We start from the raw sequence: 13,665 nt of genomic DNA on the forward strand, positions 1-13,665 counted from the left end.
GTTTTTAAAAAGCTTTACTAGTATGTAAGATATGAAGGTAAACAGAATTTTATCTAAATTATAAGTTTTTTTTAGTTTTTCTCAAATTTAATTTAGCGTGAATGAAAACTTTTATTTTTCATAGAATTGCGCGTGAATAACAAACTTTTGCACTTATTTTAAAATGCATTAAGAAAAAAATTGTTGACCAAAAAGCCAAAAAATCCGCAGACCCTAAGTGAATGCGAAGATTAAAGATGCTTTAAATTGGACAACATAATCTCAAATCAAGTGATTTTGAAATATTCATTTTCCGCGACTAACAACATTTTTTGTACATTTTAAGCATATTTAATAGAAAATAAGGTACCTAATTAACAACCTATTTTTAATTAACTTAACCCATTTATTCATTTTTAGGCACGAAAAATGATTTTTATTAACAATGAAAATTTGTAATTATTTTCGTTAATTCTTTATTTATTATAATCTCATCTATTCGCTCCGCCCATGAGTTTTTATTTCAGGGAGTTGCCATAGCAACGACACACTACTTCATTATTATAATTGTATGAATGGACATATAAGTCTATGAGTTGTGTATGCGCTTTACATTGAAAATTTATGCAATTTCGTCTCTTAATATTTTCACAATTTCTAATAGGGCTTTTCATTTTAAAATAACGATTCACATTTGTTTCGTACTAAATGATTTATAACCAATGTGATAAAATGAATAACAAATGTCTTCTATCTTAGTCCTACTTATTGCTGTCAGTACGAAAAAATAAACTCTGCACTTGCGCTTATGACATGATGAAAAAGCCTATACAACAAGTTTAATTAATTTTTATTCTTGAATAATTTTAATTTGGCATTTATTAACTCCTACTTTATTCGCTGAGAGCGTGGATGACGATCTGATTCTCCCTACCAACCATCATTAAAATAAATATTATAAATAAATTATTATACTTAAAAAAATTCTTGCCATCCATTATTTTATTAATTGTGATCGTAATGTTCGTATAATCAAACAAAACGAGCGGAATGATATAATTAATATTAGAGAGCAAATGTATAGTTTTCTAGATTATCTAAGCAAATTGACAATGTATTTTCTGTAGATGCTGAAACGAGCAGTTTCTCAACGTAAAGTATGTTAATATAAATATTTGCGTATAGTCACTCCACCCCGTTTCAAAAAAAAAAAAAAAATATATCTGATACGCCACTGAAACTAACTCTTCCAAAAATTACAGATAAATCTATAACAATAACAGACTTATATGATTTTTATTAATAATGTATAATATTGATTATTGAACTTTTTTACATTGGATAACGCACAACTATAGCGATTAGTATTTTTCTTTTTTAATGTTATTTAAAAAATTACAATGAAAATCAATTAAAACATTAGAGATTTGGCAAATAAGAAGAAATAACATCTATCTATCTATAATAAACATTTCATTGTTATATTGTAAGCAACATTAAAACAATTGGTTTCACAAACAAAATATTTGTTTGATTTGATTATTACTAAAGTGCAATCAAGAAAAAAATATAATTAGTAATTATGAATTAATAAAATAGAGAGTTATGTAAAAATTACTCTTGATTTATTCTTTTCTATTCTTTCTAACCTATAAATTCTTTTAGAATATTCGATTAATGACAATTTTATCATCACTCATCATAAATAAACAATTAATAGTGCTACAAGTTGGACACCGATTTGTGATACATGCATAATAAACACTTGCAGTGAATATTTGGTGTGTGGATTAAAATAAAAAAAGTTCATTTAAAAATGCTAATATTTTTGGGAATGATAATGATAATAAAGTAAAAATCAAAAACGATTATGCAAAATGAACGTACAGTGAAGCTGACTGATTTATGTTGGGATGATATAATTTTTCCTCGTATTTTAAATTTGTTAACATTTCATGATTTATTTAATATGAGATGTTGTTCACAATTGTATAAAGAATTAATTGATCAATATTTTGCGAAATATGTACTTCATTTGGATTCGAAATATTTTACTAAACAACAATTTTTGGTAATTATTAAATATTTTATTTTATATATTATTCGTAGAAAAAATGAATACAGGAAGTAGCTTATTGTGTAAAAAGTGTTGGCAGTGTCGGCTTAAGCCTTGGGATTGAATAATTTATTTTAAATAACATGGTAGAATAAGCTTTTATATTAAAATTTTTATTTTTAAATCGAGAACAGAACACATTAAGGATGTTCTTCGGGAAGGGCCAAAAAAATCTCGTTTTTTAGAGAAATCTTTAAATCGTGTATAAGTATACATTTTCATTAATGTCCTTTATAAGCATAGGTAAATTTTGTAATACCTCTTACGGTGTTAAATTTATAGATTTAAGCTGTTAAGGATGTTCCCTCGCCAGTAATAGAAAAAAATAAATAAGTAGATAAGGATCCGAATTTTTAGTATGTTATAGTTAACGAAATATATTATTGTATAAAACAAAAATTTGGGTACCTTACTGTTCAATTAAGAGAGTTTTTATTAATTAAAAATACACTAAATAACATACCATCCTCATAACAGGTTATGTTATTTAGTGTATTTTTAATTAATAAAAACTCTCTTAATTGAACAGTAAGGTACCCAAATTTTTGTTTTATACAATAATATATTTCGTTAACTATAACATACTAAAAATTCGGATCTTTATCTACTAATTTATTTTTTCTATTATTGCCGAGGGAACATCCTTAAAGTTTGCGTTGAGCTGTTAAAAGGCTCATTTTATTAAAATTAATTTGGAAAACTAAGATTCATTAATTAAAAGCATCACAAAAAATATTTTCCTATAAAGAAAATTATAACAATATAATATCTTTAAAGTGATGAAATTACATACAGTTATGTTTTATGTGAAAAGCTCAAAAATTTAATTTATTTGCTTTAATTTTCAGCTTTGAAAATAACCCTTTTGGAGTTTTTCCAAACATTAAACTGTTTATAACTTTTTGGGCAATAGGGTTTCTGGCATCATCCAGAATATTAATCTATAAGCTTTTTTGAATAAGAATCAATTGACAAAATACGGTGTTCGGATTTTGCACTCTCAGCTCTTTCTAGCGCCTGCTCTAAAATAGTCCAAGAGACGGTATAAGGTCCACCTTCACTCATATGATAACCAGATGAGACATATTTTTTGTGAAGTTTAATTGATTGATCTATGAAAAGTGTTCATGGCTATTTTTAATTAAATTAATTTTAAATAACTTTTTCGTAACAGTTTGTTGCCGGCAAGCCTATATCATTATTTTCGTAATTATTGACTTACTTGTTCGTACGATATGAATAGATTTACACTGATCTGTTAACCAATCGAAATTGGTAACAGAAGAAAGATAATTTAATTGCGAAAATAATGATATAGGTTTGCCTGAAAAAAAACTTTTATGAAAAACTATATCATAGATAATCATAGGCAAGCTATATCATAAATCAAATAATAAATTTTCATAAAAAATATATTTACCGCCTCCTGTACTAAAAGAACTGGATACAGAAGTAAATATGTAATAGGTTAATACTATGAAATGTGAGATTATACTTTTAAAATCTCTGCATTTTCTCTGAAAAAGACATGTTAATATAAAAACAAGCCGTGAATAGTGTCTGGTACAAACTTTGTCTGGTCGAATCGTGTAGAAAATATAAAAAAATAAAAACTCGACCGAATCGAAACGTTTCGACCGAATAATATGAAATTCTTTTCGGATCTTATTGTTATTAATACGCTTCGACACCTCAACGAAGTCGATATAATTTTTTGTTCGCCTGATTTCAATGACAAAACAAATGACCACGAACGTGCGTACGTATCTTGTGTCACTAAAAATGTACGGATTACATATAGTACTATATTGTAACACAAAGTGTACGCACGTACACATACACACACACATACTTCTTCTCCAAATTGGTATTAACTAACGCCTTGTCCTGACCATCAGGTATGTTGGTAATTTTTATTTCAAAAGTAAGTACCCATATTACAATAACTTTCTATACTTGGAAGTTAAAAATTGTTCTTCAAGCTCTTTGCTAGGATCGAGCAGTAACTGTAGCTAAAAAAACAAGAGTTTTTATAAATACGAAAAATTTTGGATGGAGCAATTTTTTAGAGAATTTTATGTTCTTTTCACATTTTCGGAGATATTTGTTATAATGCTTTTTTGAGCAGAAAGGTCCCTCATATAAACCTCGACCGTGGTAACCGATCTTAAATCGAAGTAAAGAATCCAATACTATATGTAGCAATTATAATATGAATGTAGACCCTTTTTAAAATGTAAATAAATGTTTATTATTTTTTATTTTAGACACTATTGGAATATTGTCAAAATATTCGACGTATAAAATTGGACAATGTTGATTATGTATCAAATGATATATTAGCACAATTTTTTGAAAACAACAAGAATATTGAATTTTTAACAATAATTGGATGTAATAATATCAGTGATCAAGCATTAAAACCAGTTATATATCATTTTAAAAAACTAACGAAAATATGTTTAATTGATTGCAATTGGATTTCAGAAGGCTTTCTAGATTGTTTCATGCAACATCATAAAACAATTGAACACTTTCATTTGGGTGGCAGTGGTAACATTAGTTACAATTGTATTAAACGTTTAATGGTACAATATAAATGTAAAAATATGGCTGAAAATTGTAATGGCATTTATATACATAATTTAGGTATTGATCAAAATATTTTTCATTCAACTTGATTTACTTTCGAAAAAAATAATTAATCACATCAAAATAATATTTTTAGTGTTTCAAATTAATACTTATTAATTACAGGCATAGTAAACATTTTTAAAACCTAATTTGAGTAAATTCTCAAATTCAATAATTATTCAATTCTCACACATACTTACATTTGCGCAATTTATATAGGGATTTTAACACTAAGAAAGGCACTATCTAGCGATAGAAAAGAGAACTATACATGTTAGCACGCATAGATATATAATATTTAACGGAAATGTTGTTTACAACGTTGTATATTATTTACCAGACATACATATTTAAACTAGATTCATGTTAATAATTTTTACAACAAAAATTTATCTAAAGAATTATATAAAACGTTAAATAATTGTTTTTGTTTTAATTTGGGTCACTGTGTCCGTTTAAATATCGGTTGGATTATGCCAATGTGAAACTCTTCAAAAACTATAATAAATTCCGATTTAAGCTTTTATAAATTCCCAAAATATAATGAAAAATGGAAAGTAAAATGCTTAACAGAAGGCAAGTTTAAAAACTTGCCTTCATTTTAAGAAAGTGATTTTTCAAAAATATTGTAGTATAAATTATTTGTATATACATGATACATCTTTTGTCTTTTCATTTAATGAAAAAAATAGAGAGAGTCTAACAAATATGGTTTACATTTTTTTTATTCGTGGCGCTGATATCTTAGCGTTAAAATCCCATAAGAAATAATTCAATTATTTTGATTACCGATCAACTTAAATTCATAATAAATCACATTATTAAGGCAATAAATTGCTACGAAATGACGTAAAAATTATTTGCGACGATATTGAATACCCATATGCATTCAATAATACATGAAAAAAACTCCATATATTTTTGCATAATTTTAATCAACAATTTTGTTTGAAGTACACGTTAAAATACTCACATTTTATTCTCTCAAGTCCCGATTTAAGCTTTCATAAATTCCAAGAATGGAAAGTAAAGAAATACTTAACAGAAGGGAAGTTTAAAAACTTAAAATTTCAAAGTGTGTGTACCAGAGATATTGTAATATAAATTATTTGTACTTACATATGATACATCTATTATCCCTTTATTCAATGGAAAAAGCAGTTGAGTCTAATGAATATGGTTTACATTTTTATTACTCGTGGCGCTGATATCTTACCGTTAAAAGAAATAATTCAATTATTTTGATTACCGATCAATTTAAATTCATAATAAATCACATTATTTAAAAAAAAATGAATTGAAATAGTAATTAGAGTCCATGTACTTTTGCATAATTTTAATCAAAGGATTCCCTTTGAAGTACACGGTAAAATACTCGCATTTTATTCTCTCAAGTACTTTTAATGTTTTATCATGAAAATGGTGGAGTTAAACCTTATTATTATTTTTTTAAATTAATTAATCTTTATTAGGTTTTACATTAAAAATAACAAGATACCAATATTGATACAAGAAAATTGTCAAAAGATTATCGCTAAACAAATTTTTGTAAACATTATTATTATTATTATTTACTGACCGGGAAAACTAGTCTTGTTTGTTTTTTAACCGCTATAGAGCAGGATAAAATCAAATTGTTTCAATTTAATAATTCGATTTAATTAGTATTAGGATGGTAATTAAATTTAATTTTAATAATAATATTTAAATAATGTATTTATTCGTAGAATATGTGAATGTGAGATGTGCTGTGACATTTTTATTAATATTTTAATAATTAGAGCATATTTATAAATATTTATTTATTAAATAAATAATGATGTAAAACATTAAATATAAATAAATTGTATATTTTTTTAAATTGTATTAGACGTTCAAAATAAAAATCATTTTATGAATTGTTGTTCAATTGCTATCTTCATTTTTTACTGCCATTCAGGCCCGTGGGCAGGGCGGTCATTCAAAGAACGGTCATAAAGTCAATAAAAATGAGAAACTCTTTTTCGAACAAGATAACATTTTATTATGTCAACATGTGAAAACTCAGTAAATATTTTTCAATAAGTCCAGGCTAAGCCGATCTTCAGACATTGTTGATCTAAGGTATGTTTTGAGACGACGCAAAGTTGAATAGGAATGTTCATTCGTCGCTATTGTCACAAGTAAAATTGGCAGAATTCGAAGACATTTGGAAATGTATCTTCATTTCAAATATCGAGAGGTTCGAGTGAATTTTTGGTGTCCTATGCAGCAATGCATTTTCGCCAAAGTTTAACATCGTCAACCAAGATATCACGAAAATTATCGAGTAAAATTGAAGAGTATTGTTTAAAAAGTTGAGCGCTGACTCAAAAATCCATCTTGTAAATGTGTTAGAAACAAATCGATGTATGGTATGAAGATTGTGATCCAGAAATAATCTTCGATCGAATCAGTCTGTACATTCGAGCGTTAAGTCTGTTTTGACGTGAGCCTTGGTTTTCTCAATTTCATGTCGTATTATGACATATTTCGATCACGGTTTTGAAAATTTTTCTGAAGTCTTTTCCAGCGTTTTACTTCTTTCATTCAAAATCTGTTTCGCTGCCCGATATCTTTGCCAAGATCCTGGTTTTCTGGTATTTACAGAAAACAGGTGCCGTTAGTGGGAAGGGTCTTCTACTTTTTTTTAAAGTGGTAATTTTTTCGAAGGCTAGTCTGAAATTATAATTCTATAATTACGCCTAGTTTAGAAAAATTACGATACCTTTATTGAGATTTTATAATAATTTATTTGGTAAATTTTATAAATTCATAAATTACTAATATTTTTTTTACGAAACCGTTATACATCACAGCTTCTAAAATTCGTTTATACTCGTGTTTCCGTACCAAAAAATTAAAACCGACGATATTGTTAACAAAAAAAGGGAGGGTTAAGTGAGGGCAAGGGATGTGAATGCTATAACGCGGTAATCTTTATTTTTAAAGTTGAAATTAGTTACCCAGCAAAGGAAAAGGGTAACTGCTATAGTCATTATAAGTTCAACAGTGGGCTGATTGATGAAGGATTAAGTATCTCTGGTCAATTTTAAAAGAGGTAGAAGTTCACCACCGTTTTTTCGATTTTTCCCTGTGTTACTGAAATAAATAATGAAAAACGTAGGCTGAAATTTAATTTAACATGTTATTGTATTAAATTATTTAATGGTGTTCGGATATTTACTTTTGAAAATGGCCGAAATAGACAACGCACATATGTCAAACATATTTTATTGTTAATTTTTAATTAAATACTAATAAAATAAAATTGGTGGAATATAGCCAAGTATTGTTTTTTAATTTTTACAAATTCAAAATGTTCCATAAAGTAACGCTCCCATCCTTACATCTTATAGGGTATTTTTGCTATCAATTACTGTTTATTTGGTTTACAAAATAATGTTTCAACCAAAAAAATGTTAGCGTTTTTTTAAAGACTTTCTAATTTGAAGTGTTCGTCTAATGTTTGGCAGTTATGAATCAGAGTGAGGTTTTAATCGAACCTGAAAGCTTAGATTGAAGTAAATACCCGTATAAGATATGCGCCTTTGAAATTATTGTGATAACCAACGTTAATATGGCGACCAATTTCAATATCCAAGAGCGGTTTTGACTCTAAATACGTCACTGCCAAAGTGAAACCTAAATCATACGCAATCCAAATTTTTATCTTAGATACTTTCTGTATTATAAATAGCACTTTCAAAGGCAGACACGCAACAGACACGCTTAGTTCAAAGGTTAAGCGAACGTGGAATTATGGGGACGTTTAAAAAAGTCACTATGGATGACGTTTAAATAGTCACTATTTGACAGAACAAAGCGCTAATTTAGTTTACTAGCTAGTTATTTGCAGGCAAAAGGCATACGGCACCCCATGTACCTAAAAAATAGGTTGGTAATGTATGGGGTGATGAATAGTAGTCAATTGAACGAGCTCAAAATTGTCAGTGGCTACTTACAGATCCGTTAGTAAACTAACCTCTCGCGAACACCTAGTTTCATCCTTTACATGAAATTATTATTCCCAGTAGTACGTAAATACTCAAAGGTCTCCGCTAATAGAAACTTGACGATTTCGTTTTCTCACACGATGCTAAAATATTCATCACTATTCTGCCAAGGTTCTCAAAGCAATGTAAATTTCATCATCAAAACAGTTAACCATATAATATAATATAACTGTTTATATAATTATTTCATTTCTTGTGAAACGTAGAAAATAATTTGTGAAATAATACCAGTCCAGCATTTAAATGAAAAGTAATCAGTTGGATTCAAATTCTCTAGCTTTTTTCCATCATATCCACAAATGATTCCATCTGATTTCTTACGGATCTGAGTATCCTAAAACAATAACATATTTATATGATTTAACTGACTATATAGTACACTTAACAAGGCGGAAAATGTAGAAGGTGGTGAAACACCTCCGATTTCAAATTTTTTTTGTACGGGTTCCTATAATGCCTTTGGTAACATTTAGCCGCACAAACCTCTGCATTACTATGATAACTGACAAAATTAGGATAGTTTTCCCATTCCCAAAGGCACTAAAAATAGTAAAAGTGAAAAAAAGTTTTTAAAAAAATCCAAATTTTTACCTCAGAAATATCTCCCGAGGGCTTTCGAGGACAGTGATCATGAATTCAAGTTTAAAAAGCAACTGAATGCGGTTGCATCCCATTAAAACTAACCCTAGAAGTGACAGAGATATCATGCTAAACGAAAACGAAAAAAGATATCATGCTAAAATTTTTACAGCGTACTCAGAACGTAAAAAGTGAGGTCGAGTTCGTAAATGAGCAACATAGGTCAAAAAGTTTAAACTACTTTTGTTTGAAACATTTTTTCGTAAACATCACTGTTTACCCGTGAGGGCGCAAATTAGGCGTAAATTGTATAGCATGTATTATATGGCAATATCAGTTATGTACGTGTGGCATGTATGTATGTGTAATGTGATAGAGTAATCAACAATGTCTATGCATGGGTATTTCAACAATTAACTCAGTCAATTGTTTGTTTTCACTTGTTATATTAAATATATGGTCATTCGCATTCGTAAATTTTCATAAAATCTCTGATTAATTCTGAAAAAGTCTTCTAAGAAAACTCTATATTATAATATAGAGTTAAATATATAACAGGTTGACTGATAAGTCCCCGGTCTGACACATAGATGGCGTCGCTAGTATTAAATGCATATTATTTTTATATAGTACCAACCTTCAAATGATTCGTGTCAAAATTTGACGTCTGTAAGTCAATTAGTTTGTGAGATAGAGCGTCTTTTGTGAAGCAACTTTTGTTATTGTGAAAAAAATGGAATTTCGTGTTTTGATAAAATACTGTTTTCTGAAGGGAAAAAATACAGAGTCCGGAAACTCATTATCAAGCCAAGTTTTTGCTTCCACTGTATTTTTTCCCTTCAGAAAACAGTATTTTATCAAAACACGAAATTCCTTTTTTTCCATTTTTTTCACAATAACAAAAGTTGCTTCACAAAAGACGCTCTATCTCACAAACTAATTGACTTACAGACGTCAAATTTTGACACGAATCATTTGAAGGTTGGTACTATATAAAAATAATATGCATTTAATACTAGCGACGCCATCTATGTGTCAGACCGGGGACTTATCAGCCAACCTATTATCATAGAATATTTGTTCCGAAAGAGTTTCAATCTATTAACATTTTCTGTCATTCAATGATTTATTAATAATTTATTTGATATTTTCAGACTTCTTCTATCTTTTTCAGAGATAGTTTATATAAAAAAAGTAGGAAAACTATCGCAATTGTAAAAGATTCGAGGAGCAAATATGGCACAGCACATTTAAATGTATGATGAAGTAAACATCTTTATCCTTTTTATTCAATGAAAAATCAATTGAATGTATAAAGTATGGTTTGCATTTTTTTACTCGTAGCGCTGACATCTTAGCGTTAAAATCGAATATATAACACAAAATAAGAGAGATTTTTTTTTTGAATTTTTGTAAGGTCCTGGTGATTCTTATTTCTTATTACTGGTTATTATTTCTTTTCCATATTTCAGCATTAAAATGCATGAGCAATTTTAAATAGTTCAAAATATGAGATCCAATAGTTTTTTTTCTATTTTCATGATTTTTCAGCACGATTGATTATTATGAAATTGTAAGCGCGCTCACGCGCATAAATTTCAAGATCACACTTTCTGACCAAACTGACTTTTTTCTACACCCTCATACGAACAGTTTGCGCTCGGTTGCGTAAAAATCGGAGGTGTACTTTAAATTTCTATCTCAAAAAGGTTCACCACCCCTGCCTATATGATTTAAGAGTTAACCTATTTTTACAATAACCCGTACTAGAGTACTAAATTTTATTACTTACACCAGAGCGCTCCTCAATTTCAATGACAACCTTGTAATTATTATCGGGTATAACCATTATCGGTTTATTAAAAATTATACGCAACAAATCTTGAGGGCAAGCTGAATTATTGCGCTGACTAACACAGCAACGTACAGTGTCTTCTGTTACGTCCTTCAATGTCAACAAAACATTAGTTTTATATTTTATTATTATTGGGCATAGCACAAAACCAATTATGACCACAGGCCGAATAAACTTTAATTCATCTTCGAAACTTGTATCGTATCTCGATAGTGTGTCATTGCTACTATCAAATTTAAAATGACATTCAATAGGATTTTTAATACATCTAGGTATTTCCGTAGAGCTTGCATTTGATGCTGTATCCACACAAAATTTGGTAATTTCACTACCATCCAATAAACCACTTTTTACTGGTCCAATCACAAATTCTTTGAGTGTCATTAAAGGAAAGCGTATTAGTTCCAGTGCTTGACCTAGAACAGATCGTTGATTTTCTGGCGTTATAGGTAATTGTTTTCTAGCACATTCTGCCTCGGACCATAATACAATTGCTTGAAATAATTTTGATTCAAACACTTGTAAAGTATCACGTTCCAACATAAAAATTAAAGTACCCAAATCCACATCGGTAAAACTATCCGCTTCTAAAACATCCATTGTATTCTTATTTATTAAATCTAAACACAAGGCTACTAATTGTGGTTCGTCGAGTAAACTTTCTGATGCTGGTACATCGTATTTGTTTGCTGCATATAGAATTGCCAAAACTGTTTTCGGGCTAATTTGTACTTCATTCGTGTACAAAAAATTTAATAATGACAAAAAAGCAGACGGTTCAATATCAGGTATCTGAAATTCAAAAAAGTTCTGTTTAGTGACTTTTAATTTAAAAAAAAAGTCTAGAAACTGGTGGGAAAAAATCAAATTCTTGATTCTTTTACGTAGATACCACAGTCTTCGGTAATAACAGACTCTATTTTTTATCATTGGTCACAAGGATGATATTAGTACAGGTGAATTATCATATTTTAAAAAAATTTACCCTGCAGACCCAGCAGTTAACACTCGATTGACCGATTGGCCTATGCTACTCGTTCACGAAATCAAACTCACTTTTTACGTCTTGAGCATGCTATTGACAAATGGAATTGGACTACCCTGGTGGAATAGACTACCCTGGAGAGTATTTGAAGAAAAAATAAGTCTTAGAAAACTCTGAAAAAATCTAAGAAACTCCAAAAAAATCTTAGGAACTCTGAATAACTCTAAAGTAATTAATCTATCTTAAATCTACATCAGTCATGTATTTAATCGTGAGCCTGAAAAACGATCTATTCTTTTTAACAAAAAATATTTTTTTCGAAAACGCCATTTAAATTGGGATGTACGTAACATAAAACAGAATTTTCATACCTGAATTTCGTCAGATTTCGTTGCTAGAGTACCATAGAACATAGCTTCAAAAACAGCACTCCTAGCAGCTAAAATAAGTTTGTGTGCTGAAATCCGTTGTTGATTATCCCTTCCAATAATAAATTGAATATCCGAAAATTTTGGATTGTTTACCAGAAATTCAAAAGGTTTTATTTGATTTCGTTGATCTTGCGAAATTCTTTTTAGGACTGTGAATGTACTACATAAATTATTTGTTGTAGTCATTTTATTTTAGTTTAAACTAAAATGATTCCTAACAAAATATAATATTTAAAGAAAATTAATATGTAAAGTCTATTGGAGTCAGTATACTGGTTTTCACTTTAATGTATTTCGTGTTTATTAAATATTTGATGTTTTTCACAGCTGATTAACAAGAATGGACGTTCAACAATGAAAAGAGAATATATCTGTAAAACAGAAGCGAAAGTCAATGTAAACTTTTATCGCATGGAATTTAATGCCATCTCTGTATGTACCCACAAAATAAATTAGTATAATCGACCAAATAGATCTCGTTTTTATCTCATACAATAAGGTTCTTATCTTAAATAAAAGGTTAATGTCATTATTATTCTACTTGCACCACATTAGAAAACTTATAGTATTTAATTAACTTTGAAAACTAATTTATAAAATTCAATTATAATAGTTAAGTTGCATGTAATTTAAAAAATTTAATTTTTTAGATAATTTTTCAAAGTAAATTAAATATTTTAAGTTTTCTAATGTGGTGCAAATAGAATAAATATCATTTTCATACAAGCTGATTGATCACTTTATTTTGTGATGAACCTGAAAATAATAAATTGAAACAAAGAGGCTTTCTTTTTAAATTATTTATTTCTGTATTATGGAAAATACTTCGCGGTCGAAGAAAATATCGTGGAAACCAACCAAGAATAATTAAAATTATGATTGAAGGTTGTTTCTAAGTGATTTCATGAACACCTACCTATGCCAAAATCTTGTTCGTAGCATCAATATTTTTAAGCGTTATAAACTTGGGACAAAACTTAAGCGTCAGTAAGTCACGCCCAAAAAAAAGAGACAAAACGTACGTCAGAGCATCGTTCTCTTTTTACCGAGTC

At 28.7% G+C, this 13,665-nt stretch overlaps 2 protein-coding genes across 2 annotated transcripts; one reads left to right on the forward strand and one right to left on the reverse strand.

Annotated features, from left to right (window-relative positions):
• The first annotated feature begins 1,645 nt into the window (after positions 1–1,645).
• Positions 1,646–6,503, forward strand: LOC123301310 (F-box/LRR-repeat protein 15). The gene is made up of 3 exons (XM_044884047.1): positions 1,646–2,050; positions 4,363–4,744; positions 6,457–6,503. The coding sequence occupies exons 1-3, from the start codon at positions 1,850–1,852 to the stop codon at positions 6,501–6,503; spliced, it is 630 nt and encodes a 209-aa protein (XP_044739982.1). The 5' UTR covers positions 1,646–1,849.
• Positions 6,504–8,223: 1,720 nt separating this feature from the next.
• Positions 8,224–12,799, reverse strand: LOC123301312 (BTB/POZ domain-containing protein 2-like). Its single transcript, XM_044884048.1, has 3 exons — positions 12,554–12,799; positions 11,135–11,989; positions 8,224–9,097 (listed from the first exon to the last, which is right to left on the reverse strand). The coding sequence occupies exons 1-3, from the start codon at positions 12,797–12,799 to the stop codon at positions 8,945–8,947; spliced, it is 1,254 nt and encodes a 417-aa protein (XP_044739983.1). The 3' UTR covers positions 8,224–8,944.
• Positions 12,800–13,665: the final 866 nt, after the last annotated feature.

This window comes from Chrysoperla carnea, chromosome 5 (genome assembly GCF_905475395.1).
Source record: "Chrysoperla carnea chromosome 5, inChrCarn1.1, whole genome shotgun sequence".
Classification (NCBI taxonomy): domain Eukaryota; kingdom Metazoa; phylum Arthropoda; class Insecta; order Neuroptera; family Chrysopidae; genus Chrysoperla; species Chrysoperla carnea.